Here is a 22,168-nt window from a genome sequence, read left to right on the forward strand (position 1 = left end):
ACACGCCTTCAAGCTGGTTTACGACAGCTACCCTACGACGACTCTCCACGTCGTAGGATATGCTTCCGGGTATGCTATGCTGCCGCACGTCTCTGGCGAAGAGAATATCGACGTCGCCGCCTGTTTCCAGCGCTCGCAAGAAGCCCGCCTGCGCTTCAATAACGAGAGCGACAGCCAGCACTAATCTTGGACGACGCTACGTGGAATACCAGCGCGGCGGCCGTGCTTTGGTCTGGACTCTGGTGCACTGACGAGTACTTAGCGAGAACCTGTTACCCCGCTATTTCAGACCCTACAAGATCATACGACGCATTATCGCCCTGGACTATGAGGTCATGCCAGATGGAATTTCCCAATAACAGCGGCGCCTTGCACAACCTAAGTCGTCCATGTGGTGCGTCTTAAGCCTTTGTACGCCCCCTCAGGATTTTAGGGATTTAGTTGCAATCTTATTTTGTAGTTTTTTTTCTTTAGTGGTTTAGTTTTCGCTTTCGTGTTTGTAGCATCGGTACGATGCCTTTAAAAGGACGGGTGGGGTCTATTGACACGCGTACTTGTTTATCTTTATCGGGTGACCGCGTTTCACCGTCCAACAAATGTTATCGCACAGCGCAGGACGCGCCTGCGTGTATCGGAAGTTTCTGCAATGTTATCGATGGTTCCATCGGATGTCTGTCACCGAACCTAGTGAATGTAGGCGCGACGCGAACAGTGTAGAACTTTGTGGATGAGACGCGGGTCCCAGAGATTACTCTAGAACATTCGACGACTTATTTATACAAGCCGAAGCGCTTGACCCGCTGATCGGAATCCGGAAGCTTCTTGTACATCTTGGAGCACCGTAAGCACACATAGCTATGAATTATATTTTTGAAATGCAGATTCTATTTATAGAATAAAAGTAAGATGGGCCGGATCTCAGCTGTAGATTTACATGAAAAACTTTCGTCCTACTTTTAACGTTCTTTTCTCTGACAGTTTGGACAAACTACCCCACCAGTCAATGAAAGTAACTCGCAGAGGTCCATCCATCTTAATTAATGGTGCCTTAGGCCTTCAGTACATCATTACTGCATTCTTTATATACCAGTGCGTCACAGAGCTTGTTTATAACGAAAAACAGAATGATAGCAGGGGAATAATCCACGCGAGGAGTCACAGCAGTGACGCAAGTGGCCAGTTTAGATTTTAAGATGCGCTGTAGGGTATACTTAAATCGCAGAACGTAAAGAAGGAATATTATAAACATGATCACTATTTCTTCGTGACAGTTTATTCTAATAAATATAGGAGTGTTGTCTACAATAACGCATCTTTCCAACCTGCCATTTGCATTCCTCTTTCTGTGCACCCTAACTTCTCCCAGCGCAAAAAAAAAGTAGATGGCATTTTACAAAATCTGACAGAAATGCTGTGAAAACGCTCACCTCCTCCGTAGACGATGAACATCATGGGAAACTGGCACGCATTAGCACTGCCAGCCGTCATGATGAACAGTGTGGCAAGCCTGTGGGCGCGGCTCTGGTAACTCTGCGTCTCCTGCTCGACCTGCGATCAGTTCACAGCGACAGGAAGCGTCAACATGCACCGGGAATAAACCACGCATAAGAATATAACAATGAGGATATAATAAAAGGAAAGTATAGTGCACAATGCCTTCGATACCGTTCACTTACATGCAAGTAAGGCTGTTGAATTCGTTCTAGGTTCAGTGCAGGAAAGTGCGCTTGCCTGAAACACTTACACCGCGAACACTTTGTTGAAGAAGACGCGTCACACCATACGATTCAAACGAGGTACTTGTCTGCAAAACGGGTACTTCCCCTGAACTATATGGGTCCTTCGACGGAGATTACCCGGACATTCTTTCATTTAAACACCACCTTTTACAAAACCTAATGTAAACTACTACTTATTTAAAGAAGTGAATGAAGGGAGAAAATAACGACTAGAAACGACGAGGGGTCTTCAGTGCTCACGAAAATTTGTCTCGCTTTTGGTCACGTAGATACCCATAACTATGAATTCTCAGCGCGCACAAGCCCGTGACATTTGCTTCGCGAGCAATAAGTTTGCGCTTATTTGAAAAATTGCGGTTACAACCTAATGAAATTCTCACAGCCGTTATATTGTGAAGCGCAACAGAGACGGCGCTATCGGTTGCGGTGCCGTACGGCGCCTTTTAGGTGCAGCCGAATACCTGAATCACCGCAAAATGCCAATGAGCATGAAATGGGCTTTGATTGCATAGCACGACCTAGTATTAGGTGCGGAAAGACCCATATAAAAACTTATATTTAAATTGGATATACACTGCAACCAGAGCGCAACATAGATATTCACGGGCGTCAAGAGCCTAAACACCTCCTCGCCTTTCTCATCGAGCCTCGTCTCTTCAGCGTCTGTCAACGGTACCGTAATATTTCCTCCGGCGGCAAAAGCTGCGTCCCGGTGCAGGTAAATATTTAAGGCGCGTGGAGAGTTGCAGGGCTTGAGCCTGGCGACGTGGAAAATGTCACGGGTCGTTACAGCGGAAGACGTAGAGGGCGTGGGTAGTCATTTCATAGGTGACCACAGACAAATGGCTGAATATGCGATATGTGCCTGTGAAACAGGAAAGTAACTTTTACCAAATGCCAATTGTTGTCAATCAACATGTGCCGCTGGAACATACATATCTTGCTAGACTCACTGGCCCCGCCTCTAGCCCATTGGCAGTGACTGCGGTGACGTTACGAGATAAAGGTTATAAAAGCTACCAACCTTTAATAAAGCGTGTTCGTTTTTCGCCAACCGCTTTACTTTACGAGCTTTACGGGATGGTGATCAAAGCACCACGAGGGTGCCGGGCGAAAAAGTGACGTCACGGTGATGGATGTCTAACGGTGCTTCCGGTTCTCTTGTGACACTTGCAGAGGAGCGCGTGAAAGTTGGCGAGTATGGTCATGCCAGGGGATGGAATCACGAATAAGTTGACCGGTTGGAGCTGTGTTAAACGGTATCAAAATGTATGTTGGTAGGCCAGGTTCTCCGCCATAAAAGAGCTAAAAGGGGAAATAGCCAGCAGTTTAGAGACCGGTAGAGTTGTTAGCAAAGGTAAAGTGAGGTAGAGCAAGGTCCCAGTCATGATGTTCGTCTGAAACGTATTTCGATAGCATGTCTGCACGGATTTCGTTCAAAAGCTCAGTGAGGCCGTTTTCTCGCGGATGGTAGAAAGTGCGTAAGCTTATTCTGTATAAAGCAGGGGTGCATGATATTGTGAACGACTTAGAAAAACGTGCCGCCAGGGTCTGTATTTCACGGGGAGCACCATACATCAAGATTAAATTACATCGTGCAGAAAGTCCGCAACATCCATTGCGCAACTGGTCGGAAGACCACATGTTAAAGCGCAGCGGGTTGCGCAGTCTGCAGCGACCGCCACCAACTTGTTCCCCAATGTGGATTCCGGAAAACAGCCAAGAAGGTCTAAGCCTATGCGATGGAAAGGCTCGGCCAGAATGTCCAGTGGCTGTAATATTGTCCATATGAAGCAAAGTGTAGCGTGGTACTGTGGTAAATCCGAAAATGTATATTCCGACATTATGCGATATCAGTGCACCCCGCAGTACCAGTAAGGTAAAGCATAAGTGTGCGCGTTGTACGGACAGTTCCGTATAGAAAATAAACGAATGTCTCTCATAATCTAACAAATATTTTCACAGGCTACGCTACTCGGCTTCTTAAAGGCGGTGCTTAGCTTTAATGTGAATCTGCTATGAATAGAGAATAGAATCTGCTATGAATAGGAATAGAGTAACTAACATGAGTGAGCTAGTGAAAAGTTGTCATACATAAGAGGCATGCCGCGAAAAAAGAAAGGAAGAGGACGATGCGTGCGGATGTGTCGGAACGGCACGCGCTCTCGAGGCGCGTGGCCCGAGCTGTGATCGAGAGAGAAGCGGCTTTATCGACGTGGCTCTGGGCCAAGAAGTTCGGAGCGTCAGCATCGCACTGGCTACAGAAGCCATGGACGTTCAGTCAAGCCCGTGACGCTGGCAATCCAGGGTGTGGCTGTCGACCTCGGCGACATTCGAGCAAGGCTTCTTGGACCTACTGCAGCCTCTCACGACAGTGCCAGGCACTCCAGGAAAGGCCCCCCTTCAGAGGCAGACCAGCACGTACGATAGTCGCCAGGTCGTCTCGTCGGCACTCGAAGTAGCGACAGAACCCTCCGTTAGGCCTAGCCTATGAGGCGAGAGTGCCACGTCACCGATGGAGTTCGGGAAACCGGCAGCAAAGACAGACGGGTTGACTGGCCGACATCAAGGCAGCAGCATCTACGGCGTCGGCTACGAGGAAGATCCAACAGGCATCGGACTAGGAGGATACAGGCGGCGACAAAAGGCTGTAAGGACGCTTTTTCCTATTACTGCGCAGCCATGGGCTACGGTTGCCGGACTTTCGCGTAGAAATCGCTAGGACTGACGTGGCCGGCAATTAGGACAGGTTTAGTCACTGTTAAGTAGGTGGCTTAGCTGCCGGCGTCTCTACATGGTGCTTTAGTTACATGAGATCTGTTTTGAGCTTTTGAGTTTGGGTGAGTTAGAATTGGTGCTCAGTAGTGGTGCTCTGGTGGTGCTCTGCGGTGCTCCACGTCCCCCGACTCCATCTCTCCCAACATCCGCATGCCGCCGAGATCAGTGACACGTGACCAAAGTTCGCGGCAAAATTGGCGAGCGTGCCAGGATAGGATCCTTTCCAGGATCCTCTTTCGGCCTCGTCACTGATCCTCCTGGTTTAGAGATGGAGTGGGAACGTGTGGCGGCGATAGATGAAGATTTAAACCTGTCGAAGGGAGAGACGATGGCGTTCTTCCAAAAGCAACACGAACGAGCGTGCGAAGAGCACAAAAGAGAAGAATGAATTTTAGAATTGAAGAAAAAGGGGGCCAAGCAAAAATGGGCGCGGGCTCTCGTGATGGCACGAGTACTCCCGGATCGGCGTCATCCGGTTCACCTTCCAAGCCAAGACAGATTTGCCCTAGGAGATTGACGACACCTTTCGATGAGCCGCGGATTGACCTGAATGCGTATTTGAATCGGTTTGAAAGGATAGGAATCGGGCAAGGCTGGGAGAGAAGCGAGTGGGCTAACGCTTTCAACATGTGTTTAGTGGCAGAGGCTCCGAGTGTTTTGGGGCGTATGCCAGCAGAGGAGTCATTAGACTATGACAAGGTGAAGAAAACTTTATTGCAAAGATTCAAGTTGACCGCAGAAGGGTTCCGTAACAAGTTTAGGTCATGTAAGCTTGAAGATTCCGAAACAGGCAAGCAGTTCGCGTGTCGTCTGACAAATTATTTTGGTAGATGAATAGAACTGTCCGAGACGGACAAAACGTATAAAGGGGTTCACGACAAAGTCGTGCGTGAACAATTTCGTGCAAGGTGTAGCCCCAGTTTGGCGATATTCCTTAAAGAAAAAAACTACACACTGTGGAGCAGATGGCAGAACAAACAGACGATTTCGTAGAGGCAGTAGGATTGAGAAATTTTGGAACGGGTGACAAAGATGCACACACGACAGCAGTAGGAAAGACAAAGAACCAGGGGCAATGCAGTAGACAGAGGGGACCCCGCAGATGTTTTCTATGTAACCGGTTAGGTCATGCAGCGGTTAACTGCCGAGTTAGAGGTAGTCGTCACGAAACAATAGTGGTTTGCCAGTTGGGCCAAAAGAACGGTCACAAGGCCGACGATTGCAGGACTAGGCGGCGGATAAGACGGCTTCTATCATGAGGTGAAAAGAGGATGGACAAATAGAGCAGGACATGCCTGTAGTGGAAGACGAGGAGTAAGGACGCAAGGCTACGGTCTTGAAAGACCGGGGAGCCAATACTATTTTGGTAAGGAGTAGTCTAGTGCCACCGGAAAGCATGACAGGGTACTTTGAACCAGTAGTCTTGGTAGATAAGGCCGTTAAATATCTGCTTGAGCACGGATTCATATACCGACACCCTATTATACAGGGCTGGCCATAGCTAGATGTGTGGAGGACTCCCTTTATGATTTGATTGTGGGAAATGTACCTGCGGTGAGGAAGGCAGATGACCCAGACCCAAGTTGAAAGAGGAAAGGGAATGACGTGGAACCGAAAGGACGCTCAGAACTGCAAAAAGAGGGGATGCAAGGGACAGACGTAGGAGCTGCAGTAAAAACACAGGCAAGCACTAGCAGTACCAAACCTCTTACAGCATTGCAGGTTACAGCCATTAGGGGAATAAATGTAACCGCTGCAGAATTTAAAGAAAAACAGAACAAGGAGCATTCAATAAGAAAGTGTGAACTAAACATAGGGGAACTGCTGCGAAGGCAAAGGAGTAGGAGAGTGGTGGAGATTATAAAGAAGAATAGCCTATTGTACTGGAAGTGTGTGTTTAGCACACGTAGGGAGGTGCTACAGTTGATGGTCTCGAAAGAACTCAGGGTTACAGTGCTGAAGATAGGGCATGATAGTGTCATGGCATGTCACCAAGGAGAAAAGGACACGTTAGAAAGGGTCACAGAACAGTTCTTTTGGATCGGGGCGCAGAACGACCTGAAACGGTATGGGAACTCATGTGACGTATGCCAAACGACAGTGGCTAAGGGACACGTAAAAAGTATGAAGAGAGAAACGAAATAGAAAAGAGGAAGAACGAGAAGACTAGAGTTTGCATGGTGATTGCCGAAGAGAAAAACCGCAGGGAAATGCACACTTATATTGATTAAAAGGCCTTCAGGGTAGAGATGGTTAGGTTGAACCAAGCCCTAGCGGCAATACAAGTAGAGAAGTTAAGAGATTTGATGCGCAAGTTCGAGGAAGTGTTTTAAGATCTCCCCAGATGGAAAGTGGTGTGGTGCAGTGGTGGAAGTAGTGCCGTGCGAGCTATAGTAATAGTAGTGCAGATTTCATGGGTAGGGGTGCGTTGGAGTGATGAAATATCAATAGTGTAATGTGGGCGAATAAGTGTAGTACACATGTAAAGTGGTGGGAACAATAACGTCGCAAACGTTGTGAACAGGGCATGTGGTGAAATTTGTGACAGCGTGACGTATTGTGAGCCACGACGACGCAAGAAAGAGCATCCAAGTCACAGTGGGAGAGTTAAATTCGCCCCCAAGAAGACCGAAAAAAGGCAGCTATTGAAAAAAAAAACTCCTGAAAAGGGGACCCATATCATATGTAAGAGGAATGTGGCGCAGAAAGAAAGAAGAGCACGATGTGCTCGTATCGGTCTGAACGGCACGAGCTCTCGAGGCATGTGATCCGAGCTGGGATCTAGGGAGAAGCGGCGCCGAGCTGGAATTAGCGACGTGGCTCTGGGACAAGAAAGTTATAGCGTCAGGATCCCACTGGCGATGGGACCATAGAGGTTCGGTCAAGTCCGTGACGCTGGCGGTCCAGGAGTGTGGCCTTCGACCTCAGCGACGTTCGAGCGACGCTCCTTGGAGTAGCTGCAATCTCTCAAGGGAGTGCCGGGCCCCCCAGGAAGGATCCCTCTTCAGAGGCAGACCAGCACATACGACAGTCCCCGGGCCGTCTTGTCGGCACTCGATTAGCGACGGAACCCGGAGTTAAGCCTAACCGGTGAGGCCGGAGTGCCACGTCACCGACGGAGTTCGGGACACCGGCATCAGAGACGGACGAGTTGACTGGCCGATATCAAGGGAGCAGCGTCCATGGCATCGGCGATGAGGAAAATCCGACAGGCATCTTACTCAGAAATACGTGAGACGACAGAAGTTTTTAAGAACATTCCCACGCCGTCGCAACCATAGGCTAGGGTTGCCTGATTTTCACTTAGGAACCACTGAGGAAGAACATAGAGGAGGATAAAGATATATTTTGGCTATGGAAGTGTTACTATTCTTTAGTGGAGTTTTATTTTTAGTCAATTGAATTATGAGTTTCTTTTTTTCATATTTTAGTTTGGGTTAATTAAAAAATTTTTGCTGTGTTGCCCTGCGTCTCCCGACTCCATTTCTCCTAACATGCGCACGCCCCGAGATCAGTGACGCGCGACAAAGTTCGCGACAAAAGTCGAACACCGAATTAACAGCAGACTGCATTGACATTCAGAAACGAAGCATTGAACATATGTTCTCTGCTACTCAGTTCTACTTGGCACGCATAATTAACCATGCCACAGTGTAAGAATAGCTTGTGTTATCCCACGCCATGGCTGGCAGCGCAGCCAGATAGTGTACGCAGCTGCAGTCCTGGTGGGCCGCAACGCTGCGCAACTAACTTGAACTTGACCTGTTTGACATTTTTAATGCCGAACACGTTTAGCACTAGACAAATACGAGGAGAGCGAAAGGAAATACGAACGACATGGACGGTAACTTATTCAGTACAAATACGCAGGTATATGTACACAAGGATCCCACATGAGCAGGGCGCAACTACCAGATTACAAATGCGATAACTTGTGAAAGAAGCTCATCTTCGTGTAATAAAACGCCATACAACCTAATGGAAATATTACTGACACAGTACGCACATGTCTTCTTTACATGATATGATCGTCAAGGGCAAATTAAACCGGACAGCATGTTAACTAATGTAAGCCAAGTGCGGACTTATCAAGAAGACAGGGACGGACCGTATCAATGTCACTTACATTATGTTGTATTGCACGGAGGTCAGCTTCTTTGACAAGCGCTAGCCTCGTTGTGTAATCTGCATCTCTAAAACTCATCACAGCGTTCTGCGCATGTGAAATCTACTATGTATACCTGCGTATTTGTCCTGAATGAATTCATTACCGCCCGTTTCGCTGTCCTCCGCTTTCTTTCGTAGCACGCAGGACATGTACCACGCTGCATCCGCGTTCGGCGCCCGTGCCGCGCCGTAGCGAACCGTGGCGCCCTAGAGTCACTGAGGAAATTTGTCAGGCATCACATCTGTTTTCCGCGTCCGCCGCCTGCCGCGGCCGCGGGTGATTGGGTCACTCGTGTCACGTGATCTTTTGCCGCCATATCCTTTCGAAGCGCTTTCAGTAGGTACGTCGAAGACGAAGAGTGCACAGCGCCTACGGATCGCGTGCATTTTGTGGCTTGCGAGAGCACTTTGTTTCTCGTGAACACAGACGACAGAAGTTGCCGTAACATTATGCTTCGTTGCTGCGCCTTCGCGTGTAACAACCAAGCGGAGTCCGGAAAAGCATTTTTCTACATATTGTGCGGGAAGGACGACCGGGAACGACGTTCGACGTGGCTGCAGAGAATTGTCCGCAAGAACTTCGAGCCCTCGAAGAGCAGGCCCTTGTGCGAGGTGTGTTCGTTCAATAACTTACGCATAGTTTACGCGCAGTATGCTCGACATTTATTGCTTTCAAGCGACTGTACTTGCGTGCAACGACTAAACATTACATGTGCGGTGCGCGAATGTCACTCTGCTTGGAGATTTTTAAAAGAAGGGAGTAATTAGAAGTGGTTTCTAGTAAGCTGTTCGGTTCGCGCGGCCCACTCTGCTTCGCGCCATTGTTTCATGTTCCGTTCTCGCGGCTCGTTCTGCTTCACGCTATTGCAAATCACTTTGTGCTCCCCTTTTAAGTAAGCTCTTAAACGCGGCCAGCTCTGCTTTGCGCTACTGTTTCCAGCAAACAATTCGCGTGGCTCGCGTTGCTTCGTGCTATTGAAAATCACGTAGTACCTACCTTTCAAATAAGATTTTCGGTTCGTGCGGCCAGCTCTTCCTTGCGTTATTTTGGAAAAGAGACGGGAAATGCCTAACTGAGGCATCGATAGCGATAACCACCAAAGAAATGCACTTCCTGGGTACTTACATTGATTATGGTCCCTATCTTGTTTATGGGGGGACGTTATTATGCCTTGCCGTTTCTTGGGGGCCACTTTGAATTTTGCTAGGTAGCACATGCGTGAGTTCTTTCTCATTTATATGTGGATTACTAGCAATAAACTTTCAGCGTCTGTAAAAATGGGTTGTGTGTAAACATTGACCCCGATACACATTGCCAGAAAACGTCGACCAACCAGGCTGCCACCAGCACACAGCTGATAATCCAGAAGGTTCAGGTGGCACACCACAAATGAGCCAAGGAGCCACTGACGAAGACCGCCTTGTCCCCTTGTCGAACCATTGGCGCTAGACTGAGGCTTTCCTTGTTTTCCCACAATTGACTCTGCAGTTGTAACGTTAACATGAGCACAACCGTTGGGCTAGATTGTTGTGTTTACAGTCGAATGCCTGCTATTGTGTTAAAATTGCGTGGCCCACAGTAGGTGCCGTCAGCTGAACAGGTTCTTCCACGTAGTGGACAATACTTATTTGAAAGTAGGCGAAAAGATAGGCAAGATTCAGCAGTTTTACTACAAAATTTAGAGATGCTTCCGCCAGTCCGGAGTGTTTCACGAGACGAAAACCTCAGCATCGACAAGTCAATGGCACACTATTACGGCCGCCTCTAATGCAAAAGGTTTATTCGCGGCAAACCTACTCGGTTTGACTATAAATTATGGTTGATGTGCTCTTCTAATGGGTTTGTCTATGTGATGAATATATAGCTGGCCAATTCGAAGGATGACAAGACACCTCTCCAGCTCAAAGTCATTAGCAATATGGTATCTTTCCTGCCCGACTCTGAACAGCACAAAGTCTACGTTGCTAATTTTTCCACCTCGCCCAGTCTCCAGACGAAACTGACTGGCCGGGGATAATGAGCAACGGGGAATCTACGAAAGACAAGAACCGGTGGCTGTCCGCTGAAAACGGGAAAAGAGGTGCCTTCCACTACAAGTGTGACGAGGGGGTGTACGCATGCAGATGGAACGACAAAGCGTTAGTGACAGCTTGCTCAAAGCACCTCAGCCCCCCCCCCCCACGAGCCTGTTCATAACGTAACACACTTCTCGCGATTCTCCAAAACGCTACAGAAATTCTGATAATTGTCTACCAATGCGTATGCATTGTTTGGTTCGGCTGTCACTTTTTTTCCTACTTTTGGAGCCGTATAACGTAAAACTATTCCAATATGTTTTTTATTCCAATGTCCTGACGTCAAATTTGCGTAACCGCCGACGCAAGCATCGGGCGGTAACCCGCAGGGTTATCTGAACAAACCAATCAAATGCTCCCCTCGTTCATAGGCGGTCACATTAGTTTGCTTGAAAAACGAATAACATTCCCTGCATTGAGCGGCTTGTCTTGTCTAATTGGCTCACAAACGACTAGGAGTATGCTCAAGTGGAGAGAGATTCGACAGGGCCGAGCCACGGCACTGAATATCGACAACTGGATGAAGAGGATGGTGCCGGCGTCTGCGATTGGTCCGCTTTCTCCTACTTAGCTTGAGGTAGCTCATCGACAATCGCGGCGGCATGCAACGGAAGCTTAAGAATGATGCTTAAACGGATTCTCAGCAAAGAAGAGTTGGCAGAACGAGGTCGTAAATGTGTCGAAAGTTCTCAGAAACGTTACACGACCAGGCAAAAAGGTTTATTACACGCCAATAAACCCATGCTCTCCAGCAGGGGCGAGAAGCCAGTGCCGGAGCGATCGGCCGCAGCCATCTTTTATTCCTTTCCGGATGGGGCAGCCTGCGGCTATTCAGAAGAAAATTCACTTTTGTTCGGCATATTAATGCATCTCTAACGCCTACACGTCACTTTGACGTGGTAAGTTTTTGCGGTTGTGTGACGTCGCGTGACAAGCAGGTGAAGTGGATGCAGGCCGGAAACTTATGACTAAGAGCCCAGGGCTAATGGCGAAAAGGCGTTGAATCAGAAATAACTATTTTTGTTTTGTTCGGTGAAATTATGCATAATGAGTGTGTACACGTCATATCAGATGCAAAGCTATCGCGGTTTTCTTGACGTCGCGTGACAGAGAGGTGAAGTGGGGGTGGTCCAAAAAAGTTTTTGACCAATCGCGATGGGTTGATTGCAGAATTGGAATAGAAAAGTTTGGAATAGCTTTACGTTATAGCGCCCTTGCTTACTTGATTTTCTTAGCCCATGCGCATCTACCCGCGACCTTCTAGGCGATAAAGAATGCTTACATTTCAGTAGGCAATTGCCAGAATTTCTCGCCAGAACTCCCTTCGCACGTGCATTATTTGCTTAAACTACTCCTTTTTTCCGACAGTTGTCTAACTACAATTAATCTGTCTAACTAATGAATTTCTGATGCGAAATGGTGACTTTTGTTTCGAAACTAGTGCTGCGAAATCTTGCTTTTTTTCTTGTGTTTGCTGTTATTTGTGTCTGAAATTCACACCTGCCAACTTTTACAATGCTATCGTAAAGTGCCCGATTTCTACGGCATGAATACCATTGCTGTATTGATGCCAATAACATTACCATCTTTTCGCTATGTCTGACCTAAGGCTGAACGCCTCCCAACAGACGCAAATATATAGTTGTCGAGCGTTTCATATCCGTACTTCTGGAACCGCTCGATTATTCTAACATACCGGCAGCAGCACATCCACTAAAATGACCGGTGAAATTGTCATGAAGGCGTCAATATATAAGTGTGTGTGTATGTGTGTGTGTGTGTGTGTGTGTGTGTGTGTGTGTGTGTGTGTGTGTGTGTGTGTGTGTGTGTGTGTGTGTGTGTGTCTGTGTCTGTGTGTGTGTGTGTGTGTGTGTGTGTGTGTGTGTGTCTGTGTCTGTGTGTGTGTGTGTTTGTTTTGTGAGCGCAGTACACGCCTGACTTTCATCCTCGTCATCTCTACATATAATCCATTTCTACATATAACCGATCTGTATATACCATCCCATCATCAGCTGCACAGCTTGCTTTTCGTGGTGGCAGCAGGAGCTCGGCCGGAATGAAGCGGTTCCTTATAAATGGTCCAGGTGATCTTCGTTGCCCAAGGCCTCTCGCACAATCGCACTGGAGCTCCGCTCGGGTCACCGCATCACACCACCGGCCGTGCTCGCTCCATCCAGGCATGTCGGATGCCGCAGTTCCACTGCAGCTTTCACTATCCGTCATTGCCACCAACAGCCGCCATCGCAACCCACAAGTCTTCGCTTGTCTACGAGGCTATGACGTTGAGAACTTGCTCTAAAACTTGAACCTAGTAAGCGATGTCAACAAGTGGCACGTTTCAGAGAAGTCGCGGGACGTCTCGTTCTTCCTGTCCGATGTCGCGTAAACCTGGCTTTCGAGCAGTAAGCCAGGTCTTCATGAATGTGCGACGCTCACGCAAAAGCTACGGCAGATTTTCGGCGCTCCCGTTGTTCGCGCTGAGGTCGAGAAGAAGCTCAGTGAGCCCATCCAATTACATGGGGAATCATACACCTCATAGATTGAGGATGTGCTTGTGCTGTGTAAGCGAGTAAACGTCTCAGAGCGACAGTGTACGCCACCGTCCATTACGTAAGCACCGTCACGTTCAACTCCCTTTCTACGCAAAATCCAGCTACCCTCCAGGATGTGATCACTACTTACCAGCGATTTGAGGAACTCCAGACCCTTCGGCTGTGCACCGATACCTCGGACATTCGTCTCCTTTCGACCATGGACCACGGACTTCCGCACACTGATCCGAGACACCGTTCGTGAAGAGCTTCACGGGCGGTGCTCTTCTTTCTCTTCAGAAGATATCGTTCATTCTTCGCCGACCGGATTGCGCGACATCCTTAAGCAAGAGATCACGTCCGCTTCGCGTCTACCCTACCCTGACGGCCCCTGCGCTCGTCGCTTACCAACGTATGCCGATGTTGCGGCAATCTTTCCAGCCATTACCGCCCCTCTGCCTACACCAGGAGACCACGCCCCAGTGGCTTGTTACCGCCAATGCGTACACAGCATTACTACCCCACCCCCGTCCTGCCAGTCCCTTTGCTATTGCCGTGGCTATCGATATCACATCTCCCGATTTTGTCGAAGGCGTCAACAGGATGACATCATGTCTATGCTTCTGAAGAACGTACAGGTGTACGTCCAGCTACGGGCTATCAGCGCACGTCCTACCACTCTTCCTATCATCGGTCACCTACTGCTCCCTACCCTATTTATATCTGTAAATTCTCGTTATTCTCTGCACATGTCACCTTCCATAGGTCGTCTTTCAATGTCACCTCTCCGGCCCACTTCTCATGTCACGAACACCCACTCCAAAAACTCCCCGATTCAGTTTTAGGAGGAGAAACTGCACCCAGTGGACAGCCTTTTATTCTTCCAGAACAACCATCGAGCTTGTCAGCGCTTGTAGAAGTTGTACGCTTCTAAGCTCACGCTGACACAAGCGCTGCTATTTCGATTATGCCGGCTGACTTTTGTTCCCGCCTCCGAAAAGTGACCACGCCTTAATCCCACCTGTCTCTTCGTGGAGTGGCCGACGCTATAATTCATCCAATAGAGCAATGTGCTGTTGGCGTCTCCATAGACGGAATTTGTCACCGCATTGTTCTTGCAGTATTTTGTGAGTGTACCCGCGAACACATCTTCTACGTCCGCTTCTATCTCTTATCGTCAGCGCCTCATATAACCTCATGCCACCGGCTATTCTCTCCCTAAGTGTGAAGAACGCATTTGCCTCATCACGACCGAAAGCTGAGCAAGTTGGTTAGGATTCATTGTGCAAAAAAGAAGTGAGGCGTGCAGACAGGACACAAGATTAGAGAAGTCGACAACACGAACGCCGACAATCAACTCAAGGGAGCACTGAGGCGAAAAAAGGAAGTCACGAAACTCATCTGCGCATGCTCAGGAATGGTAACACCACGAGTCAGTCGGGTACACGTGCCGATCTACGTGAGAGATAACAGTTAAGGCACTTAATCTCTTCCTTATGTAAAGTAATCGAAGGCTGACTCACGCCCGCACTTCCACCATAATAGATATGCCATGCCTCTACCATAAGACGCGTATCTTCATTCTTATGCCTGTACAATATCGCGCATTCATCTAACTCTGGCGTGCAGTTACAATCTCGGCAATGTAGCGAAAGATTAGAAGGCGATCCACTGGTTAACGACCTTTTATGTTCCATTAGCCTCTGATTGATACACCGCCCCGTTTGCCCTACGTAGAAATGGTCACAGCTAAGGGGAAATTTATAAACCACACCCATACGACAGTCAGTAAAACTGTTCTTATTGTGCTTCGCTGGACAAATGGCTGTTCGTTTTTTGCCTTTTACCCGTTCCTTTTTATTCTGTACTGCAGCGCATATCTTACCTATTTTATTGGGAGCAGTGAAAGCAACATTAACATCATATCTACTTGCAACATTTTTCAGCCTGTGCGACACTGAATGAATATACGGAATAGCCACTCCTCTTCTTTTGCTATCATTACTTTCTGTAATCACGTCCGTCCCTCTCGAAAAAAGTAGTAAAAAACGGAATTGCCATGTCGTGCCTTAAGTCTTCCCTCACCAGATCCTGCATGCACAATATGAGCGCCTGCTTTAATACGCAGGTCCGGCGCCTATTAGAAGCAGGTTATCCTATTGTAGCAGTGGCCACTGCGGCTCAGCGCCTAAAGAAGTCGGCTTCGAGAGGGACGGACGCGATTACAGAAAGTAGTAATAGCAAAAAAAGAGTAGTGGCTATTCCGTATATTCATTCAGCGTCGCACATGCTTAAAGAAGTTGCAAGTCGATATGATGTTAATGTTGCTTTCACTGTTTCCAATAAGCTAGGTAAGATATGCGCTGCCGTAAAGAATAAAAAGGAGGGGGTAAAAGGGAAAAAACGAACAGATGTTTGTCGAGTGAAGCACAATAAGAATAACCGTTTTACTGACTGTCGTATGGGTGTGGTTTATAAAATTCCCCTTAGCTGTGGCCAGTTCTACGTAGGGCAAACGGGGCGGTGTATCAATCAGAGGCTAATGGAACATAAAAGGTCGTTAACCGGTGGATCCCCTTCTTTCGCTACATTGCCGAGATTGTAAGTGCACGCCAGAGTTAGATGAATGCGCGATATTGTACAGGCATAAGAATGAAGATACGCGTCTTATGGTAGAGGCATGGCATTCCTATAATGGTGGAAGTGCGTGCGTGAGTCAGCCTTCGATTACTTTACATAAGGAAGAGATTAAGTGCCTTAACAGTTATCTCTCACTTAGACCGGCAAGTGTACCCGACTGACTTGTGGTGTTACCATTCCTGAGCATGCGCAGATGAGTTTTGTGTCTTTCTTTTTTCGCCTCAGTGCTCCCTTCAGTTGATAGTCGGCGTTCGTGTTGTCCACTTCTCTGCTCTTGTGTCGTGTCTGCACGCCTCACTTCTTTTTTTCATAATGCCTCATCACCTCCTGTGATTACGTTATTCGGCCCTATAGACAAGAGATCATAAGTGTCAACTCCAACAATCTTGTGGATGACAACAAACTCATTCTACCTTACGGCCATACCCTATCTCGAGGGAATCTTATTTGCCCTGGCCTTATTCGCTTGTCTGGGTGATCTGCATTGCTTACCGCCTTAAATCTAACTCTCGATACCCACTACTACGTGTGGACCAGCTGTCACTGGCTGTGTTGCCAATAATACCGCTGCAATTTTCCTCTTTTCGACAGTGCCACCAGAGTTAAGATCACCGCCAAGTAATGCTTCATCCGCACCATTCTCGGCAACCATGAGCCCCTCCTTGGCGGATGTCCAGAGTCAAGATCTGCTCGCCCTATAGGACAAACGCCGTTCTTTGTTCGACGCCGATTCACCCGTCTTCCATATGATTGCCTAGACTATACACGGCTCCCGAATTGTTCACCGGCGCCCATATCGCCCGTCTCTATTCTCGAATGCATGTAATGTTCTTCGCCTCCGAACACAAGACTTCATCGACAACTTAATTTACATCGCTGTACATCACTGAGCGCAAAATTATCGAGTGAACCGTATCAAACATGCTTCGACAAAACATCACACGTCCTTCCTCGAGTGTCTTGTCCTCCCCAGTTGTTGTAACGCATAAAAAAGATGGTTCAGTACGCCTTTGCGCCGATCAATATGCACTCACCATCATCACACGCAAAAAGGTTTACCCCCTTCCACGGATCGACGATGCACTAGATTTGCTGCATGGCGCCGAACATTTCTCTAGCCTTGACCTTAGATCATAATACTGGCAAATACCGGTGTCCGAATCTGACAAGGAAAAAAATTGCGTTGCCACCCCGGATGGGCGCTACCATTTTACTGTGATGCTTTTTGGGCTGTGGGATGCGCCTTCCACTTTCGAGAGCATGATCGATATTGTCTTGCATAGTCTGAAACGGAAAAAATTTCTGTGCTATCTCTACAACACTGTGCTGTTTTCAACGTTTTGGAACATTTGCGACGTCTTCATGAAGTCCTTGCGTGCCTTGAAAACGCTGGCCTACAACTCAATATACACAAAATGAAGTTTCGCTAGCAAGATTATGGAAGTTATAGGGCACTTAGTTAGCAAAGAAAGCATCCGACCGCACCCCGAGAAGCTTGCCGCCATCCTCGAATTTCAGCGTGCGCCGCGTCAAAAAGGCCTTGCAGTTTTCTCGTACTCGCTTTGCGGCGCTTCGTACGAGACTTCGCTGTGCTTGCGTCCCCGCTCCATCAACTCCTCGCAAATAACGCGTCCTTGTTTCGTCCGACCAATGTGAACGTGGTTTTGTGGCTTTGAAACATGTTCTGACATCGGACCCGGTGCTGTGCCACTTCGATCCGAACGCGCCTACCATCCTTAACCCTGACGCTAGCTGTCATGGCCTCAGTGTCGTTTTCCCGCAACGTGTCGACACCTTCAGCGAACAAGTAATTCCTTACGCTAGTCGTACTCTAACCGCTGCAGAGAAGAATTACGCCATCCCCGAGTACGAGTGCCTTCCTGTTGTTTGGGCAGTACATCAATTTCGCCCATATCTTCACGGCTGCCATTTTACAGTTGTTACCGATCATACCGCACTGCTGGCTTTCATCGCTGAAGAACTTACAGGGTCGCCTTGGTCGCTAGGTACTCCACTTCCAGTAGTACGATTTCGATGTCCTCTACAGAGCTCGGAAAAAGCATCAAGATGCCCATGTTCTATCTGGCTGCCCTCTACCACACCAGGATGACTGACAATCGTCTTTTCGTACTAGCGTACATCCCGAGTCATTTTTATCGGCTTTACCCATCGCAACGCTCGATTGGTTAAAACCCGACAGCCCATCTGTCCTTGTGTCGCACGAACGTGTCGACCTATGTTGCCGAACTATTCTCGAATGCATGTAATGTTCTTCGCCTCCGAACACAAGACTTCATCGACAACCTAATTTACATCGCTGTATTTATCATGTAATTATCCGAACAGGCCGCCATTGGAATCTGAACCTGGCAACGTTTAACACTAAAATGTTATCTAGTGAGGCGTGTCTAGCAGTGCTATTGGAGGATTTCGGGGGCAGTAAATGGTATATAATAGGGCTCAGTGAAATTAGGAGGACAAAAGAAGAATATACAGTGCTAAAATGCGGGCTCGTCCAGTGCTACCGGGTCTTAGCGGAGAGACGAGAACTGGGAGTCGGATTCCTGATTAATAAGGATATAGCTGGTAACATATGGTAATCCCACACACAATTTCTTGGGAAACAGTCAACGGAATTGCAGATCACAAAGCAACGATAAGTTCATTAACATTACACAACCGGCCGCGAGCGCGAAAGAAAAAGACTCAAATATACGACTGGACAAATGCCGATGACGTTAGTGTTCTTTACTTCCAAGAAGAATCTTACCCAGAATTTCTTTGGTGTTTCCACGATGGAAGCATGCCAACGGATAACCTATGGGTGCTTTTCAGGGCCAATGTTGAGCACTGTCTCAGAAAATGCATTCCTTAGGAAATAAAGACCGTACGCAAAACGAACCCGTGGATAACAAGAGAGATTATACATTTGAAACGAAGAATTGCAAGGCTCAGAAAACTTGGAAACAAAAGAACTTTTTTCTTCAAGTGTACAAGAAAAATTAGCGAACTTTCTCACGCGTTGAAGATAGCAGCGAAAACGGCTAAACGAAATTTCTTAGATGAAACCTTAAATAACTTCATTAAAAAATCCCCTCATAAATTTTGGCACTATCTCAAATCTAGGGTTCCGAAGAAGAGCAACTTATTGCCAACAGAAGCCTTAACCAAGGCTACCCAATTTAATCAATTTTTCCAATTAGTTTTCACAGTGGACAATAACACTATCCCAGACCAGGTCGCACAGACAGGTGACATAGGTGAAGTACCATGTGAGCTAAATATAACAGAAGCGGGAATTCTTTATTACTTAATCTTGATATAAAAACATCCGGCGGCCCAGATAACATTCCAAATACTTTTCTCAGAAGGTACGCTGAATGGTTTTCCAAATACTTATTGCTAATTTCTAAAACATCGTTGCAAACTTCTGAGGTTGCTCAAGAATGGAAAATTGCAAAAATTATTCCGATACCTAAATCGGGTGATGCTACAAATCCTTCAAACTTCCCTCCTATTTCACTCACTTGTACAGCGGCGAAAATTTTTGAGCATTTAATATTAAAACACATCGCAACTTTTGTTTAAGGTCATTCTCCAATCAACCCTAACCAACATGGATTTAGGAGTGCGTTGTCTACAACAACTCAATTAATAGAGACTATTCATGACCTAGCATTAACAATCGATAAGCGAGGACAGGTAGACATAATTTTTCTAGACCTATCAAAAGCTTTTGATCGGGTATCGCATCCAAAACTAATCCATAAGTTACCCAGGAATTCTGGGACACTGTATTCTTACAAAATGGTTAAAAGCATATTTGTCACGACATCAACAATTCGTTCATTTCGAAGGGCAATCCTCAGACTACGTTGAAGTTTTATCCGGTGTTCCTCAGGGCACAGTTTTAGCTCCCATTCTCTTCCTTCTTTTTATCAACGACATAGCAAATGGCATTGACGCAATGACACGCATGCTCGCAGGTGACTGCATTATTTATTAAGCAATACAGACCAAGGATGATCAGGTTGTTTTGAATGACGCACTTAAAAAGATAGCAAAATGGTGTCAGGACTGGCAGATGACGCTAAATGCAGAAAAACTGTCTGCATGACAGTCACGAAAAAGAAACCAGCACTAACCTTTCCATACCAAATTCGGCAAAGAGAACTACAAAGGGTAGAAGAATACAAGCATTCAGGTATCATTATTTTTTCAGATCTAAAATGGAACAAACGTATCATACGTGGCACCAATTCACTCTCAGTGCTTTTTTCCCTCAAACGGTCCCTTAGATACGCTTCAGCCAACACCAAACTACTCGCGCACACGTCACTCATTCGCTCCGTTGTAGAATATGGCGCCGTATGCTGGTTTCAATACACTACATTTGCCATAGCGTAGCTAGAGAGCGTACAAAGAAAAGCAGCCAGATTTATTTATAATAAATACCGTCGTGATTCCCCAACTGAACTTCTACGCTTAGCCAGGCTCCCAACAATTAGCGATCGTGCTAGATATCTCAGACTAAAATGCCTGTTTATTCTCCAGAGCAATGCCCTAAAAATAGACAAAAAGAAGTTTTTAGTACACTCCAACGCTAGAATTTCAAGAACGAAACACAATAAACAATTATCTGAGTATAGGTTTCACAATGACACCTTCAGGTATTCATACTTCCCACAAGCTATCAGGGAATGGAATATGTTAGCACAAGAGGTTGTCGATTGTACAATCCTCAATTCTTTTTGTCTAAGCTGTCTAACCATATCTTTGTTGCTGCGTGAGGAAATGTGGTTTTTACATTATGTTCTATTGTCACCAAGAATGCGCATTGTCTTTATTGTCACGTGGTTGTGATGTCAAGGAACACAGTAGCAATACTGTGAAAGGCAAAACTAACTTTTATTGGGCGAACCTGTGCCCACAAAACAGGCTACACTAGAAGAGCGGCGACAGCGGCGAACACAGTCGGCGATCGTCGAAAATCTGATCAGCGGGTCAAGTGCGTCGGCTTTTATACAGCAGTCATCGAATATTCCAGACTAATCCTTGGGACCCGCATGCCTTCCACAAAGTTCGACAACATTCGAGTCACGCGATGAAATCAGATAACACAAGGTTCCGCGACAACCGACAGCGGATAGAAGCATCGATAACTTTCCAGAAACTTCGGATACATGCAGACGCGTCCCGCGCTGTGCTCCGAGAGGACAAACGCGTGGGACAAACGCATTACTGGTTTCCAGAATTTCCTCGATGTACGCGATCGTAGTGCCCTTGTTGATGTGCTTGAACTCCTAGCTGAAGTTTGTCAGCAACACTTCAGTGTTCCCTCCATGCAGTCGAGCGATCCCTCTCGCGACGCAAATTTCACGGTCTAGCAGTAGACGTTGGTCACCCTCGATGACGCCTTCTACGTCGGCAGGCGTTTTGGTGCTTACAGATATGACAATGCTGGAGCGAAGCTGGATGCTGACTTGACTTTCGAGCACACTTAAGGCATGGTGAATACTAGCGCTCTCCGGCGGTATCGCTCGATATTCCGACAGCGTTATGGACTTCGACTTCAGGTCAATGATTGCGCGGTGTTGGTTCAGAAAGTCCATGCTGAGAATGACGCTCTCGCGAACACTGTTGGAGGATAACGAAGGTGGCAGGGTAAGTCCGGTCATGAATGGTAATTCTTGCCGTGCAGATTCCACTCGGCGTGATGAGGTGTCCTCCAGCGGTCCGAATTTGAGGGCCTTCCCATGAGGTCTTAACTTTCTTCAGCTGGGTGGCGATGTGTCCACTCATTACGGAGTAATCTGCCCCTGTGTCGACTAAGGCAGTGACTGCGTGGCCGTCGAGAAGTACGTCGAGGTCGGTGGTTCTTTATCTGGCGTTGCAGTTGGGTCTTGGCGTCGGATCACGACTGCGTCGTGTTGAACTGAAGCTGGAACGTTCCGTCGTCAAGCCGTCTTTCGTCGGTGTAGTCATGGCTTCCTGACTTCGTCGGGTTGGCGGCGTGTCGTCATTAGGTCGTCGAGATGGTTTCTTTGTCGTCTTCGTCGGCGGTGGAGGATCTTCATCAGTTCGACGAGCAGCAACCGCACCTCCATCGGTTGCTGCTTTTAGTTTTCCGGATATGGGCTCGCTGACCGGCCCCGGGCTGGGCCAGTGTATGGTCGGCGCTGCGGCGAGAGGTAGCGGCCTGGTGATGGCGAACGCGACGGTCGTCGATAGCTCCAC

The 22,168-nt window shown here is 47.4% G+C and overlaps 1 protein-coding gene across 1 annotated transcript in view; it reads right to left on the reverse strand.

Moving 5' to 3' along the window:
* LOC142575013 (uncharacterized) overlaps positions 1-22,168 on the reverse strand; it is a 46,689-nt gene that overhangs the window by 17,748 nt on the left and 6,773 nt on the right. The window contains exons 2-3 of the mRNA XM_075683989.1: positions 10,019-10,167; positions 1,428-1,548 (exon numbers count right to left, since the gene is read on the reverse strand). Coding sequence (XP_075540104.1) covers positions 1,428-1,548; positions 10,019-10,167 — 270 coding nt within the window. The remainder of the gene's footprint in view (positions 1-1,427; positions 1,549-10,018; positions 10,168-22,168) is intronic.

This window comes from Dermacentor variabilis, chromosome 3 (assembly GCF_050947875.1).
Source record: "Dermacentor variabilis isolate Ectoservices chromosome 3, ASM5094787v1, whole genome shotgun sequence".
NCBI classification, from domain to species: Eukaryota; Metazoa; Arthropoda; class Arachnida; order Ixodida; family Ixodidae; genus Dermacentor; species Dermacentor variabilis.